The sequence below is a fragment of the Taudactylus pleione genome, unplaced genomic scaffold, assembly GCF_031769625.1.
Source record: "Taudactylus pleione unplaced genomic scaffold, aTauple2 ptg000270l, whole genome shotgun sequence".
Lineage (NCBI taxonomy): Eukaryota > Metazoa > Chordata > Amphibia > Anura > Myobatrachidae > Taudactylus > Taudactylus pleione.
This window is the reverse complement of record NW_028284672.1, coordinates 528,739-555,313: the sequence shown is the minus strand read 5'-3', so window position 1 is coordinate 555,313 and position 26,575 is coordinate 528,739. Positions and strand designations below refer to the sequence as shown.

Below are 26,575 nucleotides of genomic sequence, written 5' to 3'. Positions count from 1 at the left end.
CAAATATATTCTGCAGCAGGACAACAACCCCAAACATACAGCCAATGTCATTAAGAACTATCTTCAGAGTAAAGAAGAACAAGGAGTCATGGAAGTGAAAATATGGCTCCCACCGAGCCCTGATCTCAACATCATTGAGTCTGTCTGGGATTACATTAAGAGACAGAAGGATTTGAGCAAGCCTACACCCACAGAAGATCCGTGGTTAGTTCTCCAAGATGTTTGGAACAACCTCCCTGCCGAGTTCCTTCAAACACTGTGTGCAAGTGTACCTAGAAGAATTGATGCTGTTTTGAAGGCAAAGGGTGGTCACATCAAATAATGATTTGATTTAGATTTCACTTCTGTCCATTCACTTTGCATTGTGTTAATTGATAAAAATTAACTTTTAACACTTCTATTTTTGAAAGCATTCTTACTTTGCAGCATTTTTTCCACACGTGCCTAAAACTTTTACATTGTACACACACACAATATATATATATATATATATATATATATCCCTACAGTAATTGGGAGACTTGTCTATACTCTCATGTCATGCATTTCCTATGGACGGTGCATGTAGCAGGGCAGACACACCTGTACACTGATATTACACTATATTATGCCCAGAATGCATTCTTCACTATGTGGACTACCAGGCAGAATTCATTCAGCTGCCTGGAAGAATATAGTGCACAATGTAGGCTAACGCTCACACTGAGTGTATGCAGTTTAAATACAGGGCGCAGCATTTCTTGCTAAGTGGTGCGAGCATAGAAAAACATTTTGTGAGCTGTGTGGAGGCTCTGACTTACATCACTTTACAGCTATGTTTTTATTACGAAAACTCCATTGCAGAAAAAAAAAATACACAACTTGTGTCACATTCAGGTAACAGAGGACACCAGCACTACTGATTAACCCGAGCAGCACTGTCCACAGTACATACAATACACAGCTAAACCACAATGCAAACAAATAATAAAAACACCTGACCCACTCAAACATCTTCGTACTTTATCAAATGTCATCCCCTGTGTAACCATGCGGACAGCGGGCAGATATTCTGCTGCGTCAGGGGGCAGCAGGTTGAGACGTGGAATACAATACTGGCAGTTACAAAGCCTACGGGTTAAAGTACTTTGATGGATATAAGGCTTCATCATGAGAGTTCAAGAGACAAACTGATAAAAAGCCATTAAGATAATAAGGCAAGCAGGAGAAATGCTGTAACCTCATGCAATACAAAGATAGCAGACCTGTAGGCCTATACTTCACAGACATAAGCATAATCCCATTTAGCGCTCGCTAAAGGGGTTATGCCACCCTTTCTGGATTTAACAAACAGCGGTAAGCTAAGATTACCGCTGTTTGTCAAGCATCGCCCTCGCCATCTTTTGGATGGTAAATAGTCATGCGGTCCACATTGCCGGCAATGGAAGCCCGATGCCTTCCTGGCTTCAGCGAAGCCTTCCAGGCACTGCTGGGTCACAGGCACGATCCATTGCGCATAACTCTGGAGCCCAGTTTCTGGCAGCGTTAGGCTCCCAGCAGAGGACTTCGCGGGACCTCACAAGAGGTGTCAGTATTGGTAAATACCAGTCATTTTTTTGTTTGTATCACAGTGATACTAAACGGAAAATTGCGCTGGTGTTTACCATCGTTGCTAAATGGAGACCTGTGTCTTCAGCTTTCTCTGCCGCGCTTTACAGTAAACGGGAGATGTACTAAGCCTTGGGGAGAGATAAAGTGGAGAGTGATAAAGTAAAAACCTCCTGTCACTTTACAGGCTGTGGGGGAGATGTATGAAGCTCTGAAAAGTGATAAATTGGAGAATGATAAACTACCAGCCACTCAGCTCCCAACTGTCATCTTACAGGATGTGTTTGCTTGTGTAGTTTATCACTCTCCAATTTATCACTTCCCAGAGCTTAGTACATCTGCCCCTGTGTTTGAAAACTGACAGTTAAGACCTGATTGCTTAGGAATTTATCTCTCGCCAAGGCTAAATGTGCGTACACACTTACCGATATTTTGAACGACTGAACGATAACAATATCGTTATCGTTCACTATATCGGCCAACGATGCGTGCTCCCGCAGGTCGTTGGTCATTGTCGTTCATCGCCTGAACGTGCAGGCCAACCTGACGATATTTTCAGGTTGTTGCATGTTCGGGGATGGAGGAGGCTGCCCGGCATTGAACGATATCGTTCATGATATCGTCCAGTGTGTGCGCTCAATGTCGTTAACAACATTAGTATATCCCCGGCAGGGGTGTGCTCAAACGATATCGCTCATGGAGCGAATCTAGTGTGTACGCACGTTCAGTACATCTCCCACTAAAGAGCCAATGTAATAACCTGCGAGATGCAGTTACAAGTGCAGTTCAGACGAGTCTGCCTGTATTCTTGATGCAGCAATTATTTAAAAGACAAAATTAGGTTGGTTTTGGACTTTTAATTATTGCCGCTATAAAAAATAAGGGCAGACTCACCAGAATTACACCACCCTCTCGCAGGGTGTTACTTAAGGTCCTGAGTGTTTATTACTTCTGCCTTACAATGTTCAAATTGTAGACATTTCACGTAGATAGGGATGAATGGTTATGTAGCTACTACAGCTACTCTTTGCCTTTTAAAACTCACCTCTGCTGGTAGGCTTGGTCCTGCTATACGAGGGCTGCGGCTGATACTGCTGCGTACCCAAATCTTGCTCCCTCAACGTCCCTAGAAGAGGTTCTGTGTCCCCATGTCCAGTCTCCTGCTGGGGTTTGCTCAAACTTCTGATAGTCTCTCCCTCACCCATTCTGTGTCCTTCCCCAGAACAGTCCTCCTCCATGCTCTCTGACTGCAGCATAGATGGGTGGTATCTGGGTGGCGGGGGACCAGGTGCTGCTTGATGCATACATTCTTGTGCTCGAATCTGAAGGAGATGGTGGTAGGGCTCAGAGGGACTCTGGTAGGAAAGGTTACCCGCATCTCCTTGATTCAGGTGCTGGTTGAACAGTTCATTCAGTTCCTGCTGCTGTTGCTGGTGCTGTTTAATAAGCTGCATGAAGTCAGCAGGGGGCAAGCGGGCATCCGCATGGCCAGTCAGGGAGTGCCGCGGGGAGAGCAGACCCTGAAGCATGTGCGGCAATTGCTGGTGATGCCTGGTATATGTGCTAGGTGTCGGCGAGAGCAAGGCCTGTTGGAGCACGGATGTGGGGTAATTCTGTTGGGGGGTTGCAGAGAACGGAGGGTACTGCTCTATTTGTGGTACTTTCAAAGCTTGAGGATAAGCAGTGGCACCAGGCGGGTTGTATCCTGCACTTCCTTGGGTAGCGTACCCGGTGGGTGGAGGCCGTGTCTGATCAGAAAACACGTGAGGGTGTAGGTGGGACTGGTCATAGTTTGTAGAGGGAGAGAAGCGCCCCAGGTTCAGGCTGAAAGACATGAAAGGAGTCACATGACGACATCAGGAGCGCTGTAAGCCATAACCTCTACATTCCAGTTCACCCACTACTCCCAATATAATACAGGCGTTTTGTAAAAACTATTTACTTATAATTACAGATAATAGTTATACTGTCTTCTGGTGGAAACTAAGTACATATAGATCTGGACTGGACTTTGGCTCACTCTCCATCTGGTTTCAAGGATTGAACACACTGCATCCCTTCTACTTCCTCAGTTCATCCCTCCTGCTAATTCATCTGGCTACTCCATCCATACCACTGTCTAGTCTTGCATTACTATTGCCACATTCAGCCCCATTTTGCACTATGTTGATTATTGTATTAATCAGTTTTACCACATGCTTTTACCCACAATGCACGGACTGCTTTTCATGTCTCGCCATACTACCCCATCCTTCCTTACACCGGCGCCTGTATCTCCAACCTTTCCCATCCTCCCAATATCCTCTCACCACTTCAACCACCCACCTGTAATTTTGACTGTTTAGCCTCCACTTCACCCGCTACTGGCCAGAACCACTAAAATCTGTCCTCTTTGCTCCCATTGGGGCATATGTATCAAAGCTTGATGTGAGATAAAATTGTGAGATATACATCACCAACCAATCAGCTTCTAACTTACATTTTGCAGGCTGGGTTTAAGAAATGATAATTAGGAGATGATTGGTTGGTGATATATATTTCAAAATGTTATCTCACATCAAGCTTTGATACATATGCCCCATTGTCTCCCCATTTTCTCATCCCTTTAGCATCTCACGGACAGGGCTGACTACCCCTATGTCCTGTCTGCTGTCTAGGTCTTATCCTCCATTGTACTCCCATTCCTGTTATCATATTTACTTTTTTTTACGTTTCATGCTCAATATGGCAGGAGCTATGGAGTTTAGAGCCCCATATAAACAAACTATGGCGCTAAAGCTGTTCTTTGATGCATTTCCAGGTCTGCATGAGATATTTGGAGTAGAGATCACCTTTACTTATCATGGAAATGTATTCAATAATCTCTTAAAGGAAGCACTTATTGGAATATGTTACAGAAGCAACAATATGTGTCTCTCACAGTAGTAGTACAAAGTCCCTTCTGAAGAAGACTCAACACTGTCAACTTAGCAGGTTTACATAAGGTCCTGGAAATACCTTGCTTGCCTTATATAAAAGCTCAACATTATAGTCTAACTGCTCAGCTTATTACATATTGCAATGAGTATTTATTACGAGAAATGGGCCTTTCTGTACAAATTACTTATAAAAGATATAGGGAATGGCAAAGCTATACTGAGAAAGTGTCCTTAAACTTAAAACTATTAAGAAATTAATTAAATAAAGCATTGTAAGTAACGTTACATGTTCTGTACAATGGACATCTACTTTCTCCCCTGTTCTAAGCCAACACCCTCGTCTGCCCAATCTGGTACCTGTGCACCTCAGCACTGTCAGCACTCAGTTGCTTGGACAGCGGCCGGTGGTTATAACTGCCCAACGAAGCCATGAGCGATGCCCGCTGTTGCATCTGTATGTGATTGGCACAAGGATTGATTGGGACTCCCCGGGCAGCTCCTGACATGTCGGATGCCTCTTGCACCTGGATGGTGACATGCTGGGCCGACTGCTGCTGGTTCTGGTTCTGCTGCTGCGGTATGCCCATGCGAGGCAGTGTGATGCTAGGAGGAGGGGAGCCACTGTTAGAAGGCTGGTAAATAGCACTGTGACCTGGCATCCCCTGATACTGAGTGGAAGTAGGGGCCCCTGCGGAAGAAAAAAAACAACAATGTAATATAACACTGCAATAAATAAATCAGGTAGGTGCTGGTTGTGTCAGGGGACCATACCATGAGTCTGGAGCATGGCACTGGAGGAGGGTGGTGGGCTACTGTTTGGCTGCCTGAAGAGGTGGTTGCTGGCTGGAATTGGAGGGGGGCTGGAAGGCTGAATCCGCAATCTGCAACAGGACAAAACAGGTGGTTAATATTTAAGTAATTTACTGCATTTACAAACGCAAAACTCTATCAATTTTAAATCTTGGGACATAAACTAATGAAAAAGAGCAACAATAATGAAAACTTAAATGTAATAAAAAAATCAGAAGGTCTTAAACTGGCAAGCAGTAGGTGCAAACTGGCAAGCAGTAGGTGCAAACTGGCAAGCAGTAGGTGCAAACTGGCAAGCAGTAGGTGCAAACTGGCAAGCAGTAGGTGCAAACTGGCAAGCAGTAGGTGCAAACTGGCCAGCAGTAGGTGCAAACTGGCCAGCAGTAGGTGCAAACTGGCCAGCAGTAGGTGCAAACTGGCCAGCAGTAGGTGCAAACTGGCCAGCAGTAGGTGCAAACTTCCTGTGGATTCCTCACATATGCGTAGTGATAATACTAAACATTCTATGCTCGTATCATAAATAACGACCAATGATAACAGCAATAATGCAGATGATAAACGTAGCCCTGACTGCCATCTTCACCACAATCCACATTCTCTACAAATTAATAAAACGCGGAAACGTAACTGGGCTTTCAGCTACCACTGGATGAAAACACAAACTTTAGTTTTCAGCTGAGTTTATCAGTTGTTTAATGATACAAAAGTGAAGACCCAAATTTCAAATGGACAGATCGAATCTGGAATACATAGAATTATTACCAATTACCTATGTCCCAGGTACATGTCCTGGGTTTGTCCCACATAGGTGTTTTAAAATACCGGCTGTGTAATGGTCTGGCTATGGCGTTTACTATGCTTATTTAGGTATATTGTTCAAGCCAAACCCGAATCCATGTCACACTGCACTTCCACTGAAATAAATGTACGTTGAAATGCATCAGATGCACCTAAATGTAGTGAAACATTAAAAGGAAATGAGCAATCATGCTTAAGGCACGTAATGCTAGAAGGTGTACCCGTCTCATATGGTACAATTTATATTATTACACTTATGCTATAAGCGCACCTTACAAGTAGAGTTTGAAATACAGGTTCGTACCATGCAAAACATGGGAGAACTACAGCTGTTGAAACTTTTAGACAGGGAGTCAGCAATTTCCATTCAATATTATGGGTGACACTACAGGAGATTCTACAGCACCAGAATACTATTTTACTGACTGGAAAAAAGTGGAACTTTTCAAACAGAATCGGTATGAGATGCTGGCGCTCGGTATCCCGGCTGTTAGAATCCTGACGCCGGCATCCAGAAAGGGTTAACATACTGACACTTGTTGGTCAGTATGCTAACCCTCTTCCTTCCCCCCCTTTGGTGCTTAACCCTAACACTCCCCCCCCCTAGTGCCTAACCCTAACCTCCCCTCCCCAGTTAATGCCTAACCCTCTCCCTCTAGTGCCTAACCCTGACCCTAAACCTATCCCCCTCTAACACCTAGATACTTACATTCGGTATCCCGGCGGTCAGGATGCTGGCGCCGGGCTTCTGACCGGCGTCCGGATTTCGACGCGATAATACGAGCGTTGGCATCCAGACCGCTGGGATGCCGAATGCATACCTTTAAAACACCTGTCACACCCATACAGGACAGTTAGTCTCAAAACACTTTGTGCGTTAATTAACAAAAATGCTGCCGACACTAATTTCACTGCAACGCCGCCCATTCTAGTTTCGGCATGTGTGAAGAAGCCCCACTTGACCAATACCTCTGAAGCTGGTGAGTAAGCATGGCGGGCTGATTCTCACAGGCTGGTAGCATGGTCGATGATTGAAGAGGTGGTGATGGCTGTGTAGGATGGATACAGTCCTGAAAAGGAACAGAAAAGGAACCGCAATGTTAGTTATTTAACCGCACAACACACCACCACAAGCCTTTATACCCGACACAGAGGCTGACTGAGTCGAACGCAAGGCTGACTTCACGCAAGATGGCACTAGAGGTGTGTAAATCCCTAAAAAGCCGCATGGCACGTGTCCCCTACGCTGACTGCGCACAAGAATCGCAGGATCGATTGTTCTGCATGGACTATGGAATGTGTTGGCCATTCCTGAGCAGTGACCAGGCAGAAGCGAGAAGATATCTTATGGGCGTGTCGCGGGTGGTTTTGGTAGCGGAGTCCTAACTGTGTACACTGTAGGCCATACTATGACACAGATTCTGCACCCAGCATGGTGTTGGTGCAAGTCACGATGGTTGGGACTGCAGCCGCTCAAAGTAGGTGTCCCAGCCCTTCCGCATTCAGATGCAACGGCTGTACACCAGGGGAAGGGCTGATACTAGCATTACGGCAAAACACGCTAACGTGGTTGCCACAGTGTCCGACTCACAATCAGCCCCATAATAAACTATTTTCCAGTTGCACTAAGATGTATATGGCTTTTTGTCCTGTAACAAGGTGAGCAGTATGTGATGTACCTGGATTTGGTGCTGCAGGATGTGCTGCTGATATTCCTGCTGGTACATTACGTGTTGCTGCTGCGTGTGCTCCAGGGTCCTCTCATCCATATGTATGCCATACATCTTCTGCAGCTGCTCACACTCCTATGGCGGGAATAATGTCACCATATACCAATACACCAAATCACCTACATACCGTTTGCTATAGAGCTCCTAATCGGCATTATATATGCTGGCTGAAGGCTGATGCGGTATTACATCTGACAGCACATGTAATGTTAATTATCCAGACACCGACCTGAAGTGTACTCATGAACATCACATGCATTTCCATACATAGGTCAAATAAGAAAAAAAGTGTACATCCAAACCTTCAATACTGATTGTACACTGGCTAGAAGCAGGCTAGTACTGCGGATTGGTGCCAGGGACTCACATTGAGCCTCATGTGCCTGATGGCCACTTACCTGCTGCAGCTGCTTGATGCTGCTATTCTGGTGTCCCGTCTTTTCCAGGTGAACTTTGAAAGCCTGGATCGTGGCAGCGCCATCGGAGAACCTGCGCACGGGGGAGAACCGCTCAGCGGGAAGGTGGAGAGTGTTTGAGTCTTTGTACATGGAACTGAAGGATAAAATATAGATTGTTAGCTGAAAATAAAAATGTCCTCGACCTAAATGTATTAGAGTTTTTAAATATGGAAAGGTTGGCCATTACTGTGTTCAAAATATAGCAACGTATTAAAACAATAATACTCCAGCAAACACTGACTTAATATTACAAGAGCCAGGCATAAGATAATATCATTGCCAGCTTTAGGGGGATGTAATGAAGAGAAAACCAAAGAGTCATGCTGAAGAGTCATGCCGGGTACACACTGGCCGATAAATTGATCGGTCAATATATCTGCTGGCCGTCGGCCAGTGTGTACAGATGATATCCCTGTGAACCGCGGCGTTCGCGGATATATAGCATTGGCTATATCTCTCCGATGGACAGACATGTCTGCAGACATATCTGTCCATTAGCAAGTGTGTAGGGGCGGTCTGCAGACTGCCCGTACACACACAGCGGGAGCAGCGGGAGGGTTGGGGTCCCGCCCCTGACCAGTCTCCCTGCCAGCGGGACCCGCGGCTGCCGTATAGATGATGGCCGTTCAATGTGTATTAGTGACCATCATCTAAAGATATATCTGCAGATCACTCGATCTACAGATATATCTTTCAGGTGTGTACCCACCTTAACACCTTACCCTAGAGCATAGGTTCTCAAACTCGGTTTTGAGGACCCCAAACAGTGCATGTTTTCCAGGTCTCCTCACAGAATCACAAGTGAAATAATTAGCTCCACCTACGGATCTTTTAAAATGTGTCAGTGATTAATGATTACAGCTGTGCACCTCCTGGGCGACCTGAAAAACATGACCTGTGTGGGGTCCTGAGGGCTGAGTTTGAGAACCACTGCCCTAGAGTAAACAAGAGCAATGTAATCTACAATAGGATTTTTAGTCAACTTACCGTTGAAACCTTTGCTCTTAATTAGGCTGGGGAACACTGGACCATGGGATTGTAGGGTGGGGCTGGAGCTGGCACTTAATGACAATGTAGCTTTAAATCCTAAAATTCTCTCCCCTGCAATCCCACAATTCCAGTACTTCCTTAAAATAGTCCGGAGAGGAGTAGCAGGAACCCCGTGAAACTGTAGAACCACCAAACAAACCAGTAGGGAAAAACACTGGTCAAGAACCAAAAAAACCTTACACGACTGAGCGTGAGGGAGGGAACACAGTGTTCCCCAGCCTGCTTAAGAGATAAGGATTCAGCGGTAGTTCACTAAAAATCCTATTTTCTCTTGCAGCAAGGCTGGGGAACACTGGACCATGGGACGTTCAAAATGCAGCCCTCAGGGGAGGGAACTCTCAGGCTGCCTGACCGGGGAACTGTACACCCAAAGTGGGTGCCGCCAGAGGCCAAACAACCTGAAACGTAAAAAATTAGCAAACGTGCGGACAGGGAACCAGATAGACGTACGAGGGACCCGTACTGCTTAAGTCCCGCATCACGATGCCCATAAGATGACTGCTGCCTTAGCAGAAGGTGCTGACACGCGGTCTGGTAGCAGTCACCCCGCATCAGACTAGGCTTGAGTAAGTACTGACCAAGGGCATCCAACGCGCAAGAATCTGCTGAGTAGCCGGCCGGCTATATACCCACGTGTCAAAAAAGAACGCGCAGAGAACAGTGCGGCGTACCAAAGATGACGTGTCCAAGGAAATCTGCAGTGCTCAGCCCAACTGGCAGAGGCAGGTCATCCTAGTCCCGGGAATTCACCGAAGGAAGACAAACTGGGAGGACAAATCCTATGAAGGTACAAGGCAGAAGCAAGTATCGGCGGGAACATAAAACCTGTACGGAGCCACCTTACAGTCGTCAAGGAAGAACAGGAAAAGGTGGCTTGACAAACCCAGACATTGAACTATGCCAAGGGAAGGTAATAGCCCTAGGGAAGACAAGCTTCCGAGTAACTAACCGAAAAGCCATTGATTGCAACTACGCCAATGGAGCCTGGGTTAAAGCCGATAACACAAGATTAATATTACCCAGCTCCACCTGCAGATGAAACGGTGGTTAAATACGCAGCACATCATGTAAAAACTGTTTGGACACTCTGAAGCAGAGCCAAACGCTGCTGGAAAGAAATTGAAAGGGCCAAAGCCTGTATTATCCAAAAACGAAGCCGTCAACCGGCCTCCAAACCCTCCAAAAGGAAGGCCAAGAAACTTGAGAGGCGCAACACCATCAGGAGGTAGAGTTTCCCAACCTGGTGGTAAGGGCAAGCTGGACACGGAGTTATGGCTCGCAGCCTAGTACAGACCACAAGAGAAAAACCTCAGCTTTCTCCTTCTCAGAAGTCCCTACTAAACAAGGAAAGTGTCCTTGTAGGATCGGGCCAAGTCGCAGCAGGTCTGGAAGTGGGAGATGCCACCCTGGACCTACCAACCTTGAAAGAATGTCCACGTACCATGACTAGTGTAGCCAGTCTGGAGGCACCAGGATTACCCTCACTCTGGAAGACTCAATGCCCCTGGAGACCTGAGGGAACAGTGTGGATGGCGGAAACCGATGCTTTGGAGAAAATATTCCTCAGAACAGTCAAGGCAGCCACTTGTGGTAGCTAGCTGATACCCGGATCACATACCAAACTGTGGAGCCTTGCAAACGTGCCGAGAGGTCTTCCTACTGTTTGTAAAGGCCTCACGCACGTACGGCAGGAAGACCATTGGTGGGAGGGCCCACTGCCCTGGGAGAAAACTGAGGAAGTCCACTGTCCAATCTCCCTTTACTGGTAATGACCACTGCTGAGAGAGAAGAGACAAATGACCCCACGGAAAGACCCCAGCATCGTCAACGCATTCTTGTGCATGCCGGAGGATGTACATATGCCATCGACAAGTCGTTTGTCCGACCGACTGGGACCGGCCCGCCAGTAAGGACAAACAGGGCCCCCAAATAGAGCCAGCATGATGGCTTGTAGCTTGAGTCCCTTGAATAGCCGAGCCATCATGGACGGTGGCCCAAGGCCCCTGAACCGAAATGCAAATTCATGGCACCTCAGCCCAGGAGACTCACGTCCGAGGTCACAATGAACCAATACAGAAGGACCAAGGATGGGACCCGAAGGCGAAAAACGGAAAACCACCAGTCAAGGAGAGTGACGGGTGCTGTCGGGCAGGACGGGAACTGAGAAGTATCCACTGGGACTCCTGTGAGTAGAACCTGGACGACTGAGCGGTCCAAAAATGGAGACTGACTGACAACCAAATGTTCCACCAGGTTGACAGATGAGGCACCGACCGAGCTTTGGACCAAGGTCGGTAGGGTCCGTTCCCAGTCCGCTGCAAGAAAAGTACAGCTGGAGAGATGTGTTAAGAGGCCACCCCCAGAACTTAAGGCGCAGACCAGACAACTCGGGAGACCATGCCAAGTCGGAATACAGCACTGATCCGAACGTATGTGAAACAAGCGACCTAGGAAGGTCCGCAACTGTGAAGCCAAGGTATCCATCACAAACAGATCCTAAATTCTGTGCGCCCCAATCGCGGCGGCACCAGCCGTATTGTGTTGCAAACACACGGAGCCCGGGCCCGGAATAGACAGAGGACTGAATCGATTATCCACTGAAGTATATAACGACCTGCCCAAAACTGAACCTCTAGCGAGGATTTGTTGTTATCCGCAGTGGAACTGATCTCAGGGAGTTCATGTCAACTGAACTACCCTCCCCCTAGTGCCCAAGGCACGAGGAGACCAGAGCGGTCAGAATGAGCCATTCGGCAGTCGATCCAGGAAGGACATAGAAGCCCCATTTCCGTACCTGGGATGGAACTGAAGCAGCAAGAGGAATGACTGCACATAGTCACCGCGTACGCCGCTTCCTCGGGAAGAGCGATGTGAAAAAACAATAAACAACGCCTTAGTGGCGGATGTCCGAGGTCCCAGATGGAACTCTAGCGAAAGATACCAAGTACCCAGCTGTCTGACAAAGTCATTCAACGGTCAATGAACCAGAGCAACCGCCCTACCAGTCTCAAGCGAACTGGGTAGAGAAAGAAAAAGACACCACGCTAGGCCCCAGGCTTCCTAGGTGCCATGTCCCCAGAATAGAGAGTCACGAAAAACAGCCACCCCAAGAAACGAACTGCTGCCGGTGAAGACCCGGCGTGTGTCAGACTGACCTTCCAAGGAATTACCACCTCGAAGGAGGAGCAAAACCTTGGAAACTCTGACTCCGCCCTTGGGACGGCCACCGGCAGAAACGTGTTTTTCCGACAGGTGGGGATAATCCAGTTGTGGCCAAAAAAATAAATAAAACGTCCTTACCAAACAGAAGATAGTGTAAGGAACACAGTGAAAAGGAATGCGTATGCGAAGCCCGGAGCAAAAATGCTTTCAAGCCAACAAGCTGTAGCTGAACCTGGAAGCTACCTGTGCCATGTCTTGCCTGGCCTCCCACACAGAGCCAGACGCTAATGACCCGCCAATTCAGCAGGGAATCCCAGGGCGAATCCTGTGAAGCCCTAGATGGATTCAGCAGCAAAAGTGACCATATCTCTTGCTGGGGAATCCCTATGTAAACCTCCTAGAGAGAATGAATTGAAAAGGACAGGAGGACCTCATCCTCTGGGACAGTGAAAAAATTGCGCGAAACGTCTAACGGGCGACGCCTCCAAGACCACCCTCGCATAGCCTAGGATTCCTGCACCAGGAACCTGACTTAATTCATGACGCTGCCCGCTGCAAAGCACAGAACTAGTATGGGACAAACCTTGGCTGGGAACTTAACCCTACAGAGGGAAAGAAGCCTGCGCCAGAGATGAGGGAATAACCAAGGCCGAACTTGGTCGCCCTGTGAAGCGTCAATGCCTTCACTAGGGCATACACTGACCTGCTGAGAGCCCCAGCCCGAGCAGGTCTGACCCTGGTGGACACACCACCCCAGATGCCAGCGCATCACCGGGACCTACCCACACAAGGCCCTAAGCGCAACTGCCCGTCACCTCCATGCATGGGAGAAAATATCCAGAATACAGCAACGTCCCTGCATACAAACTCCACATATTGAGGGCTGTAGCGGGATGGAACCCAAACCATAATGCAGCGAGGCCACTGATAATTTTTACACCGCCAGTGTCTTCAGAGCTATGCCCCGCCTCTGGACGGGTATGGAGTAGGCTGTCATAATTCTCTCTGATACGACACAGCCACTACCACAGGGTCAACCGCAAATACGGAGCATTGTGCGGGAGGCCAAAATGGTCATAGAGGTGTACTACTCTGTGCGGCCCCACCCGCAGCTGTGTTAGCACCGAGCTCATCACATGTTGTATACAGCAGTTCTCTGTGTGTGCCTCTGCAGAGTAATTGGAGGCAGACCTTGCAAATAATAACACAGACTTTGCAAAAAATAACAGTCAATATACTTAGCCTTCCCAGAGGAGAGGAGGGGAGGAAAGGACCGCTCCAGCCGTGATCCCAGCCTGCCTGGTCCATAAGCCTTCAGGAGTAAAGCAGCCATCCTCTTTGTAGCAGCAGCCAGTCTGTTGTTACTGCTGCTGGTCTGTGCAGGGGAGGTTGGCAGCTACAGGCTCCGCCCCCCTGATCCATTGCTGCACTCCTTCTCCGCCTCAAGTGCTACTCCCCTGCTTGGGGAAAGCACCTGGTACTCTCTGACTGAGCTGCCTGTTAGGGGCGCACTTCCGTAATGGAGTCGCCCTCATCAAACTCAGCAAGAGGGCGCCGCCATCCGGGACAGCCCTGCCGTCCAGCACTCTCTACAAGGGTCAGGCAGTCGGACTCTCAGAAAGACCGGAGTGCTCCACGGGGTTCCACACGGGCACACACACCCCACCCCACCCCCACCCGCTGCATATCGGCAAGCTGTTCCTCACCTCCAGCAGCCGCAAGCACTCACAAAGTAAACCAAATCATAGCCCAGCCAAAACGTGCCCTACTCTTCAGGCACTTAAAGACGACTGGAATTGTGGGATTGCAGGGGGAGGAGCTTAGGGTTTAAAGCTACATCGTCATTAAGTGCCAGCTCCAGCCTCAACCTACAATCCCTTTGTCCAGTGTTCCCCAGCCTTGCTGCAAGAGAAATATATTGTATGTCCCTGGGTATTACATACTTGGATAAAGAGATGGGGGAGATTTTGGAGTGGATTCTAAGTTTGGGAGCAAAGCAAAGCAAAAAAATAAAAGCACGCAACTTTGCACCTGGGTATAACCATGATGCACTGCAGGGAGGGGGGGATTATATGGCAAATGTGAAATGTGCAGAGATTTAGATGTGAGAGGGGTGTATCCAAATACAAAACTGGGGGGTCGCCCGTACACACATGTAGACGCACCAATATAACTGCATGACATATCGGCTACACTACAGGGACGACGTCGTTAACAGACAGAACAGGTGTACACACCGCCGATCCGCTACCGTTATACCATCCGTCAATCCACTGAACGCTATATCTAGTATTGTCTATCCAGGATTAGTGCAATGCATAGCATTCCTGCTAGGTTGTTTCAGCGGGGTTAGGTGCCCTGCCCGCTTTTAAAAGGCTAAAATGTGCCCTTCCCTTATGGAGGCACCCCGCTGATCACAGCCTAACACAGAGGAGCCCGCAGCGCCCTTCTTCCCGCTGTGACTCTTCCTGTCCCGACAAATTCACTAAGTTGTTTTATTTACTGGCATCAGCACAGGAGCCTCATAACTACCAATGTGCTTCTGAGAGGCTCTGCTACTTCACCTATCACTAACTTTTTCTTTATCTACACCCCCCTCCTCACACTGTGCTGCACCTGTCACAGGCATCCCTGTCCTCACTAATACAATCAGACCAGTGAACATGTCAATGAGGCATTTATGAAAACTGGTACCAAGTTAAGAGAAAATTCTGTGCCTGGCAAACAGATTGTCACTTACCCAATGAAATCACCTGAATGTTTACTTACTAATGCTCGGATATGGCTGACCACATCCACTTCAGGTTGATAATACAAAAAATTACCCAGATCAAACTAGGATTTGGGAATGGACTGAATGCCTTGTGTACAGGAAACGGTTAGTGGCCATAAATTAGTAGACAACATTATTAAGGTGATAGGAAACTGTTTGCCAAATATAATTTGTTTATTAAACTAGTTGAGACCCCGAGCAGTGTGTGTGTGTGGGGGATACTTTTATATATCTAATTCTGTGCAGTAGGAAACTGTTGGATCCCTTTTCGTAGAAACCACAGCCCCTCCCCCACCTTTTCTATTTGCTCCAGCGTGGCAATCAGTGGGTGTTGTACAAAGTTTGCAAACCCACGTATGCACTTATTGGTCAAAGGTTGAGAGGGCACCTTTGGACAGATTCCCAGGAAAACAGGACTTTTTGTTCTCCAATCACAGGAAAGGCCATAAAGATTATCAGATACATATACATTGTGCAAAAGAATGATGAAAAAATATATTATGCTGCACATAGAATAGTTAAATTATTAAAAAAATAAGTTATATCATAGTTAAACATTAGTTTCTGACCCAATGGAAATTACCGTCTAAACCAGTGATTCCCAACCTCGGTCCCCAAGGCACACCAACAGTCCTGGTATTAGTGATATCGATGCTTAAGCACAGATGGTTCAATCAAAGTAACTGAGGTACTAATTAAGTGACCTGTGCTCAAGTATGGCTATCCTTAAAACCTGGAATGTTAGTGTGCCTTGAGGACCGTGGCTGGGAACCCCTGGTCTAAACTATCAACACACATGGGTTCATTTAGACAGAAGCCAATCAATCAATAAGCAGTTTATGTACTAAACCTTGTAGAGAGATCAAGTGAACAGATAAAGTACAAACCAATCATCTTCTAACTGTCACTTTGCAGGCTGTGTTTGAAAAATGACAGGAGCAGATTGGTTGGTACTTTATGTCTGTCCACTTGATCTCTCTCCAAGGCTTAGTACATAGACCCCCATCATGTCTGTGGGAAGACACCGGAGCACCCCCAAGGAAACTCCTGCAAACATGGGGTCAACAAACAAACTCTATACAAACAGGACACTGGTCAGAATAAAACACATGGTCAGGGCACTGTGATCAAGCGATGCTAACCACTGTGTCACCATTGCCTACTTCTGAAAAAGCATTTTTGTGAAAGCAGCACCTATGAGCGCGGCAGTAAAGTGGGCGTGTCCTGCTACATCTGAGAGGCGTTTCACAAAATTGATTTACAACTAAATGTAAATGAGCCCCAAAGCAGTTAGTAAGATCTACTTGTTGATGAAAACACACTGATACTTCTCAGAAAATACATGTAGCCAATAGGGATCATTGTGCCTTATACCCAATACAGGGAAAAGATACTAATGATCCCATTTGAATGTATAGAACTCTCATTTTTTTATATAACAGCTTCATAGTGGGGGTAAGGTGCAATCAGGGAGATTGCTAGACTCTTCAGTGAGTCTCCCTGACAATCAGGGAAAGTTGGCACGAATAGTCACCGGCATGACTATCTCCTTATGTTGGATTTGTGATATACTACACTCTGCCCCCTGTTACCCAGCAGTATAGAAGAGCAGTTTGGAAGTACTCACCGGTGCGGGTCTGCACCTAGGTGCGGCGGCCACACTCTGTTACGAAACGCTTGCTGTCCCAGCTGACGCTGCAGTTCTGGAGGAATCTCGGCTGTAGGATTAGTCATTGCCAATGTGTGTCTTTTGGTGCGGTTGGTAAGATACCTGTAATTGTGACATTGATAAAGAGGACATCCCGGGACATAGTAACATTTCTCTAGTCATGGTCATTCGAGATTAGTCTACATTGCTTTTCCTTCCGTCTTCATTAAAGATACACAAAATCAAAGTGAGAACACCATGCATTTAAAAGAAATTACATGATTACTAGAGAGTTGATTAATTGAAGGTTAAAGCAATCCTAAATGTGCAACATATAGCAAATATAACACTTAAGCTAGTTCTAAACTTTTGTTTACTCTCTACAGTGCATCTCATGGGTGCGTGGAGGATCAGATTTCAGGGCAGCCAATCCCGAGTTCAATAACATAAGATATGCGGCGCACCAGGGGAGCCCAGACCCCTCAACATAGACAATGATCTATAAGGTATTCAATAGTAAAAAGGAGGAAAATAAAACCACTGAACACTAATCAGCAAACAAATGCGCCATCTGGAGGTGCAATATGAAATTGCACCTAATTTGTGTGAACGTGTATTGACCGTAAGCTTGCAATGCTGCTTCAAATGAAGAGTCACATATGGGGAAAAAAAACAGGGGTCACTACGTCACTAGATTTGCAGCAAGTCAAGCAGAGGACTGGGGTCCATACAGCTGTACTCAGATGTACATATGCATTAGGAGAAGTACTCCTACACAAATTGTCTCTGGTAGCCTTATCGGTGCAATGATGGTGCAAAGCAGGGAAAAACATTCATGGTGTTGCCCACATGAAACAGTAGTATATCCCCTTGCACTTGATAGGAAGGCAGAGTTACCCCCTGACAGACACAGTAACCAGATCTATTGTGATATGATGCTGATTGTCACGGCGTGCCATATAAGGGACACCATTTACCTCTGCACGGCCTCTTGATCAGGCTCTCCATCTGAGCTCTCCTCATCTACTGGTGTGACCGCAGGTACCGCCTGTGGAAGAGGGAGCCAAAAACATTTATATTAAAAGGAGCTTACATCAAATAAACAATCCTGCACCACATCTAGATGTTATACATGATACAACATTACAAGTCCCCTATTGGTCTCCAACTGATGCTACAAAACTCAAGGTAAGTTTCTCAATCATGTCAGTACAGAGATCTCTTTATTCACATGTTCCCCACACAAGAGAGCTCCGACCATCCCCTGCACAGACATATTAGCCACCGTACACTCACAGTTGTCATAGTGACCAGCGGGGAAGGTCCGCGTGGTCGCTTTAAGAGCTGCTGTGCATGTAGTTGGATATTGGCCCCTCCATCAGATGCTCTGCGCCCAAGCGGTCCCATGCCGTTCAGAAGCTGAAGTGTGGGAGGCTGTAATAGGGACTGTTCCTGCAGAGAGAGAGAGAATTTCTAATCAGTATACGATTGGTGACTTAGCAGGAGGACATAAGTAAAAATGTAGGCTACCAATATATATTACATAATATATTCTTTGAAAACTAACTTCAGGGTGCTTAGAACATTATACCCAGGAGATTATAAGCATTGTAATCTATGCGAGTTTAAATACATCTTTATTCCATAAAATATTAGACTTTATACATGCACAATACATACTTTTTATTTGAATTTCTACAGTATAGCAGGAATAAAGTACCCCAGATAAAGGACGTTTTGTCCCTACTGGTAAATCTTATTCTGCTAGGCTGTAGGTAGCCACGGATGACTGGTTCTGCTTCACCCCCAGTAGGAAAGGCAATGGGGAAAACAGACAACTCATCTCCCATAAAACCCCCTTGCCCCTCAGTTTGTCACAGTCCCAGTAATGGTGAGAAGGCCAATAACAGGAGCAGCCAGCTCTTTTGTTTGTCACATTAAAGATTCCCTTTTCTACTTCAGGAGTCCAAATGGAAAAATGTATGAAGAAAATGGGTGCTCTGAAAATACAGTATAGTCTGCTGAGCCCCGTGATGTACCAACCAGGGCAAACCGCCCCGATAAAATGCATCATTGACACCTTTCTTCTCATTAGGAGACTTCATCAGAAAGACCCAAGAGGTGACAAAAGCTGGCGTAAGAACAAGACTTGAGGCATAAAAAGCGTCACTCCATCCTCTTTTCCGAGGAGTTCTTCAGGAGAACTTAACCAAGGAGACGAAGCATTGTCCTCCTAAATAGTCACAATGCAGGAGGGTCCATGGATTGTAAGAATTCCCAGAGCTCCAGGTCACCTTGGGAAAAGGGATTAAGGCCTTCAAAACTTCAGGAAGCACATAAATGTTTATCCACATCAGCTCCATCCACTGACATCAGTTAGTGAAAAATCTGGTTCGGAATGGGAAGTACATTCCACTGACGAGTCAATGTTCTAAATATGGAGCAGGGAGGTGGTTTTGGTCCTAGACCCCCAAACTTTTAAAGGCTAAAGCAACGGGTGCTGAAAACTACTTATGAGAACCGTCTTTGGCTGCATAATCAATGACACATTTGGTTCAACCTCATCCTCATTTGAGGAAGGATTTACTACAAATGTAGTAGATGATTTCCAGTACCTTAAGTGGCAGGAAGTAAGTATCCTTGTGCTTTGTGAAGCATGAGCGAGGCCTAAAGGCCCTCAATTCTCCTGCTATAATAACAGAGCGTGCCGTCTAAGGCAAGTTGCACAGAATCCAACATTCCACAATCAGGAAGAGCCAGGGAAAAGATAAGGGTTCAGCATACTATTCTGTTGATCTCAATAGAGATTTAAGCTAGAAAACCATTCGGATTCCTAAACGATCAAGATCGGACAAAGTTAAATCGTAATAATTGAAACAATGGAGGTGATCTGAGTGGTCCAGGGAAGGCAGACCAGCACTAAGCCCCCCTGAGCAAGCTAGAATGGTGAGAATACAGGCTGTGCCCAGGCTACACTTGGAATCTCTGATGTGGAGGCCAATATCTACACTGATACACTGCTTGTGGATGGAACTGGATGGACCTTACATGGATCCCCCCTGCTGTTCGGCCAGTGCAGGTCAGAATTGAAGGAGCTAATTCATCCTGCCCCTTCCATACACTAGTCTCCCGTGGGCAATGCCTGGTTACTGGATTGGCATTTTCCCTTCAACAGGACAGGAACCTGACATTTTGTAGGTGTCTTTTCCTATGGCAGACTGAATGCTTTGCAGTGCTTTCCATTTGGCCAAACACCTGGTAACGGGTAGCAGTAGCCACCACTAAGCCCACCCTGCATAATACTGCTGTGTCCTGTAGTGGTCAAGTTGTAGGGATCGCTTTATTACAATGTGGCTGCATAATTTATTACATTATTCTGTACAATATAATCAACCGGAATTAAAAACCAGGCTGGCAGGTAGCAGCAATTATATGCAGCCATCACACCGGAAATAGGTAGATGCCGTGATTTCTTAGACTGAGACTAGTTTTAAAAGTTAATTTACCAGGCCTGGTAGAGAGAAAGGAGACACTTACAGCTTGTTGCATCATCCTCGCTGTGAGGAGAGTTATCAGGTAGTGGTATTTTTAATGATACCAACCATTCATTTCAACATCGTACAAGGAGAAAATAACGAATAAATACCAATTTCAACCACTAGGAGGCAGTAGAGCCATATAAAACGCTATTTAAGCAAATAAAAACAAAAATTATCATTTAATGTATCATCCTTATAGATAAGTGAATGACAAACCACTACTTACTAGGATGCGTGTTGTTCAGCAAGATCATTTTTTTATTTTGTGTGACAGATACAATATCCCCATCAGTGTACCAATTTAATACGTAATACCAGCTTGTTGCTCCAGTATAACTGGTTTAAAGCATTTTAACAGTTTCCAACAATGGGATTGAGTTAGGACTTTATTAATGGTGACAAAACATACGTAACCCTATTATAAAGTCAACATGAGAGTGTGGACATAATCCTAAAATCCACATGCAGCAAATCAACATGTTTAGAATGTCGACACTGATGAATTGTCGACATGCTTTGAATGTCGGCAAAACAGTGGATCCAGCGATTACTTCCCTCCGCTTCAGCTGCGGCAATACAGCGGTGTCAGGTGATGCTGAGTTTCGCTAACAACTGACATCATTCTGCAGAATGCCGGGATTTTTATGTGGCGACATTTCAGGTGACAATATTCTGCAGATGTTGACATGTTCCATGTCGACACTATAACTACCTTATAATATTCCAGAACACATTCAGGAGTCGGGGTATAATTCTTACTCACAAAAGTGTGTGGATGTATTGTAAGGGACTGACCTCTGACACTTCGATATAAACTATTAAGCACCAGCATATAAATGATAGATGCCCACAAAAGCATGGCTATGACAGATGCCCACAAAAGCATGGCTATGACAGATGCCCACAAAAGCATGGCTATGACAGATGCCCACAAAAGCATGGCTATGACAGATGCCCACAAAAGCATGGCTATGACAGATGCCCACAAAAGCATGGCTATGATTAATGCCCACAAAAGCATGGCTATGATTAATGCCCACAAAAGCATGGCTATGACAGATGCCCACAAAAGCATTCGACATTATGAATGTAGATGTCGACATATTGACTACATCCCACAAGCTACACCCATAGTAAACATGGACCAAACCATAAAGCCGTGCAAAGGGTGCACTAGGCTTGTAGAATTATTGATCCACATTTATTGCCATTAAACTGGAAAAAAAAGTCAACTCCTTGATCTACAGATGTGCCCACATACATCTGTCCTCCATGCGTTACAAGAAATGCCACACAACGTGGGGGCTTAGTGTGACATCGGCAGGGCTTAGAGTCTTTTCGGATGTCTTTTTACCTTCAAATGCGTCTTATTCGCACAAAAATGAATAGATAGCACAAGCAGCTTCTGCTGATTACAATGATATGCAGCATGCCTATGTCCTCTGACCGAGTGCGGGTGTATCTGCATGAGAAATGCTACGTTACAGTGTCAGCGGCTGTAACACTGTGACGTAGTGTTTAGCATGCAGATACACCAGCAGTCACACACAGAACATAGGCATGCTGCATATCATTGTAATCACCAGAAGCTGCTTGTGCTATCTATTTGCATCGTTGCATTTGCAAATAATAAGACGCACGAAAAAAACGCTTGGCGCTACTGAGTCACGCCATGGTATGGCGCAACTAGAAGGGCTGTTAACGCGCCAGGAGGCTAGATGTATTTGGACCCATCTGTATAATAGACAATCATGTTTGGGCGCCGTGTGTTTGTGGCTGCACATGTGTGTGAGTGTGTATAAAATGGCACCTGGCAGTATTTTTGCAGATTATGTTAAGGCATCCAATTGATCTTTATGGGCTAACCTCTCCCATGGTTTTAGTGTTTCACACTGAATAGAGTCTAAAAACATAACTATAGCTGCATCTAAGGAAGCCCACAGCCTGGCCCCATACAGATTTACACAGACAGAAAGAAGAGTCACCTAAACGTGGCACTGCTGTATATACAGAAACAAGTTCCCTTGCTTTAGTGCCCAATCATTTATAAATACATTCCTGCTTTCTCCCAGAACAAAGCTCTGCTTTACCGTTTTTATTGTCAAAATGTATATGAAAAATCTGCAAGTCTGCCTATAATTGGTATTAATACTGTAATATATATATATATATATATATATATATATATAAAATCAAATAAAGATGAAATCTGAATATGCAGAAAAAAAAATAAAAAAATTCACAAGACTTATACACAGTATATTATATAACAACTAAGCCCTAGACAGCCTTAGTTCCCACCCTGCCCTGTGTCCCACTGTTAATATCCATTAATAAGGTTACTTATGGGGTGCTATGTCATTTTGAACAGAAGTAATGAGCATAAGAGTTAAATGGATATTTATTTCCCACTAAACACACAATGAAGTTTTTGGCTGAGCATTCTCACTCCTTGTACAGTAAGTGTAAGTGGTGTTTCTGATGTCACAGGTCACATACCTTATACTCAATGTGGCCGCTGGGTGGCATGTTTTGCATTGGTAGCAGCGGATGGAGCGTGTTTGTGTTCTGCGTCATTGGGCGGAATGGAGTCTGGGGAGCGACCCTTGGGAATCCAGGAATAATCTTCTGCAGCTCTTCTGTCCCTCCCTCAGTGCTGAAAGGTATAGTAATATCCCAAGTAAGCACAAGCACTGGACATGATCATGACAGTAATACAGTCATTCAAAATTACCAAGAAATAAAAAAAGCAACCTATTGTACACTATTTTCCACTACAATAACCATGTACTTTAGTCATTATGTTCAATCCTTGTTACATAGGCCATTGGGGGACATCTAAAACACTATATAGAGTATACAGTGTGGTGCAAGAAACCTAGGCTCTGTAAAGCTAAGGCGCCTCCCACTCTATACATCGGTGGGTACCTGGGAACTTCAGTTTTATATAAGAATGCCCAAAAGAACAGGCCTGGAGTAGAGAACAAAAAAAACAAAGAACAAAAAATCGAACGGGTATAAGGAATAGAGCCGAGAACAGTAACAAAACACAAAAGGGGGGGATTAAATTAGGCGTGGGGTTTACCGTGCGGGGAACAGCTCTGGGTTTCATACCTGGAGCTATTCAATAAATCAGCATTTACCCAGTGCGGTAAGCAATGGATTAACCCACCACTAGGACACCTAACACTTGATGCTTATGCTCTGTTGCTTATTTGGGTGTTATGGTCACCAATGTATCAATGTATATTATCCATGTCCTTGTCCTGTATTGTATTGTAAGTCACTTTTTCGGTTATGTACTTTGTAAGGCGCTGCGGAACACTTGTGGCGCCATATAAACAAACGGTAATAATAATAATCATGCACTAACCCACAAATTCCGAACAAAGTGCAGGGTCTGCATTTTAACATGGATTTTTCCTCGCAGCTCCTGAGGCTGTGAGGAATATTTCACCCATTGGGGTGTAGCTCGCAATGTTCCCGCAGCTGGCAGCGAGTTTAAGTCACACCTATATGAACTCCCCCCAAAAGAGTGCTATGGGAAAAATATTGAACGAAAGTACAAAAATCTAATTTTCTCAGACAGCCACTGGGGGAACACTGGAAACACCATGGGGACGTTACAATGCTGTCCTGAATAAAGGGTACATCTTTGGATGCAAAAGTGTTAAACTTAAAAATTTGGTAAAAGATATGACCAGGTGGCAGCCTGGCACAACTGCCATATGCCAAACTACCCACGATGCAGAGACTGATCTGTTGGAATATGCCCTCACAAATTCAGGAACCCAAGGAAAGTCTTGTGGATCACCAAAGTTAGCAAACTAGCAATGGTCGGTGTAGAAACTGACCAGGTTCTCTTGTGGACAACGTATAGAACCAGCAGGTCATCTGTACTGTTAAATCCTGAGCTCCATGGACATTTAGCCAAAATGCCCTGACAACATCTATGGAACGGAGAGAACCTTCTTTGCTCAGAGTCCAATCCCTTTCCAAGGGTGGCATAACAATGTCCTGATTCAAATATAACCTAAAAATTACTTTGAATGAACAGCTCTATTGGAATGAATTTTTCTGGAAAGCCCAAAAATTAAACAGAGCAAATAGTGGACACCAAAACTACAAGGACCTTCATACATGTCAACAAAGACGTCATTCATTAGCTCCTGCCTGGAGAAGAGCTTTTCCTCCAGTAAGAAAAACCTCTGCTGATGTGTATCAAGAAGTAAACCCAGGAAAATCATCATACGCTGGGAAAGAGTCAAGTATGAATTCTTAATATTAAGACCACAAATGTGAATAGCCAATAGCCAGGCCGGCTCCATAACAGGAGTCCGCAGTAAGGAAGGAGAATTCAACCCGATCTGCAGGTCGTCCAAGAAATTATAGGTCCGACACCCCAATTGTCTAAATATGGGCAGTCAAAACTGCCATGATGTTTGTGAATACACTTGGTGCTGTAGTCAGGCCAAAGGTTAGGAGACAAAATAGAAAGTGATGTGATAGAACGGCAAATCTGAGGAGACGCTGGTGACCCTTCCAGATTGGAACATGTCAGTCCATTCTTTATGATGGAGAACACCAAGACTACCTCCCGTTCAGTACGGAGAACGGTCAGCAAAGATTCCATCTTCAACCTGTCCACCCTCAACCACACATTAAGGGATTTCAGTTTCAGAATGGGTTGAAATTAACAGTTTGGTCTCTGGACCAGAAAAAGATTGGAGTACAAATGTTTTCCCTATTGCTATTTATTCACAGAAAAACTTGAAGTGAAAAGCTACACTTCTGAACTTTAGGAGATCTAGAATGTGTCCAATACTGTCTATGTCTCTCTCCACTGCGTCTATGTTGGAATCTTACCACTTGTCTCGGAAAAGAAGCAGAATATGCCCCACACAGGAGTATTAGGCTGCTCCATCTGTCCGTTCTGCCAAATGCTTATTGAAAGGCTTTGGAGCTAGTTTTCTAGCTGCCTAAAGCAGTATCTCTCTGCAGCCCACCATAGGGAGCAGAGGACTGAACCATGGAGGTTCTGATGTTTTGCCTTCCCATAAGGACAAAAGGTTTAAGAGTCCTGGCAGGCATAAAATAATCTTTTCCCCGAGTGGCCTTGGAAGAATTGTTTTCAGTTCTGTACCAAACAGGACCACCCCAAACTATGGAAGGGACCCCAAAGCTTTTTTAGACTCTTCCCAAGTATGAAGCCAGAATGTATAGTGTGCAGAGGCTAAAACCCTGGCACACAGAATTCCCATTATCCTTGGCAGCTTCTCCATATACAGGGATGCCTCACGGGTATTTGCGGCAAATCAGGACTGTCAGAATCCAGGGTCTAAGCAAAGTGTGCAGAGGGCACTCATTGGATCCAACTCCATGCCACCTAACCCTTCAGAATCTGACCCCTCCTGCATAGGAAAAACCGCAGGCATCTGGCACTTCCGTGATGTAAAACAGTTGGGGGGCAGTAATAACCTTCTCTAAATAAGAGGACAGTACAAAATATTCAGGTCTTCAGAAGTCAGCAAAAGTGAAGGCCAAATAGAGCTGGTCAGAAACCCAAGGTGAGCAATGTCTATTCCAATGGAACCCATGCCTCACCTGGCAGAAACATCAGATGGAACATCCCTTTTTTTGTACCCAATATCGCTTGGTGAGCTTCACAAGCTCTTTAATAGTCTTGTTGAGAGGCCCTGCTCCAAAATCTCAGACAAGCTTGCAGGTGAGTGCAGCCACTGGTCCTATGCCTCACATGCGCTGCCACACCCTGCACAGCACATTAGGCAATTTGGAGAGAAATCTGGAGCAGAATTTTTTTTTTTTGCCACGGTCCCTCCTCCAGGCTGAGCTATGGATGTACTCAACTTCCAAGTCATAGAGAAATTGGAGAAAGAGAAGAATAGGACTGCTGCAGGTACACAATCCAGGAGGTTGTGGATTAAATAATACAACTTCCCATTACATCCTGAGAAGGCAGGTGGGGAGCTGGAGCTGCTGCTTCTTGCAGCCTTAAAGTAACCCAATCTGTGACTGAGGTATGAGGTTACAAAACAGAAAGAAAAATATCAAAACCAGAAAAGAAGAATGGTTGCTAACAGC

At 45.6% G+C, this 26,575-nt stretch overlaps 1 protein-coding gene across 1 annotated transcript in view; it reads right to left on the bottom strand.

Moving 5' to 3' along the window:
• SIK3 (SIK family kinase 3) overlaps nucleotides 1–26,575 on the bottom strand; it is a 155,251-nt gene that overhangs the window by 11,545 nt on the left and 117,131 nt on the right. Inside the window, exons 12-21 of the mRNA XM_088481353.1 lie at nucleotides 22,973–23,129; nucleotides 18,231–18,386; nucleotides 17,912–17,982; nucleotides 16,914–17,057; nucleotides 8,242–8,395; nucleotides 7,793–7,918; nucleotides 7,083–7,183; nucleotides 5,277–5,386; nucleotides 4,863–5,193; nucleotides 2,633–3,411 (exon numbers count right to left, since the gene is read on the bottom strand). Of these exons, the coding sequence (XP_088337479.1) occupies nucleotides 2,633–3,411; nucleotides 4,863–5,193; nucleotides 5,277–5,386; nucleotides 7,083–7,183; nucleotides 7,793–7,918; nucleotides 8,242–8,395; nucleotides 16,914–17,057; nucleotides 17,912–17,982; nucleotides 18,231–18,386; nucleotides 22,973–23,129 (2,129 nt within the window). The remainder of the gene's footprint in view (nucleotides 1–2,632; nucleotides 3,412–4,862; nucleotides 5,194–5,276; nucleotides 5,387–7,082; nucleotides 7,184–7,792; nucleotides 7,919–8,241; nucleotides 8,396–16,913; nucleotides 17,058–17,911; nucleotides 17,983–18,230; nucleotides 18,387–22,972; nucleotides 23,130–26,575) is intronic.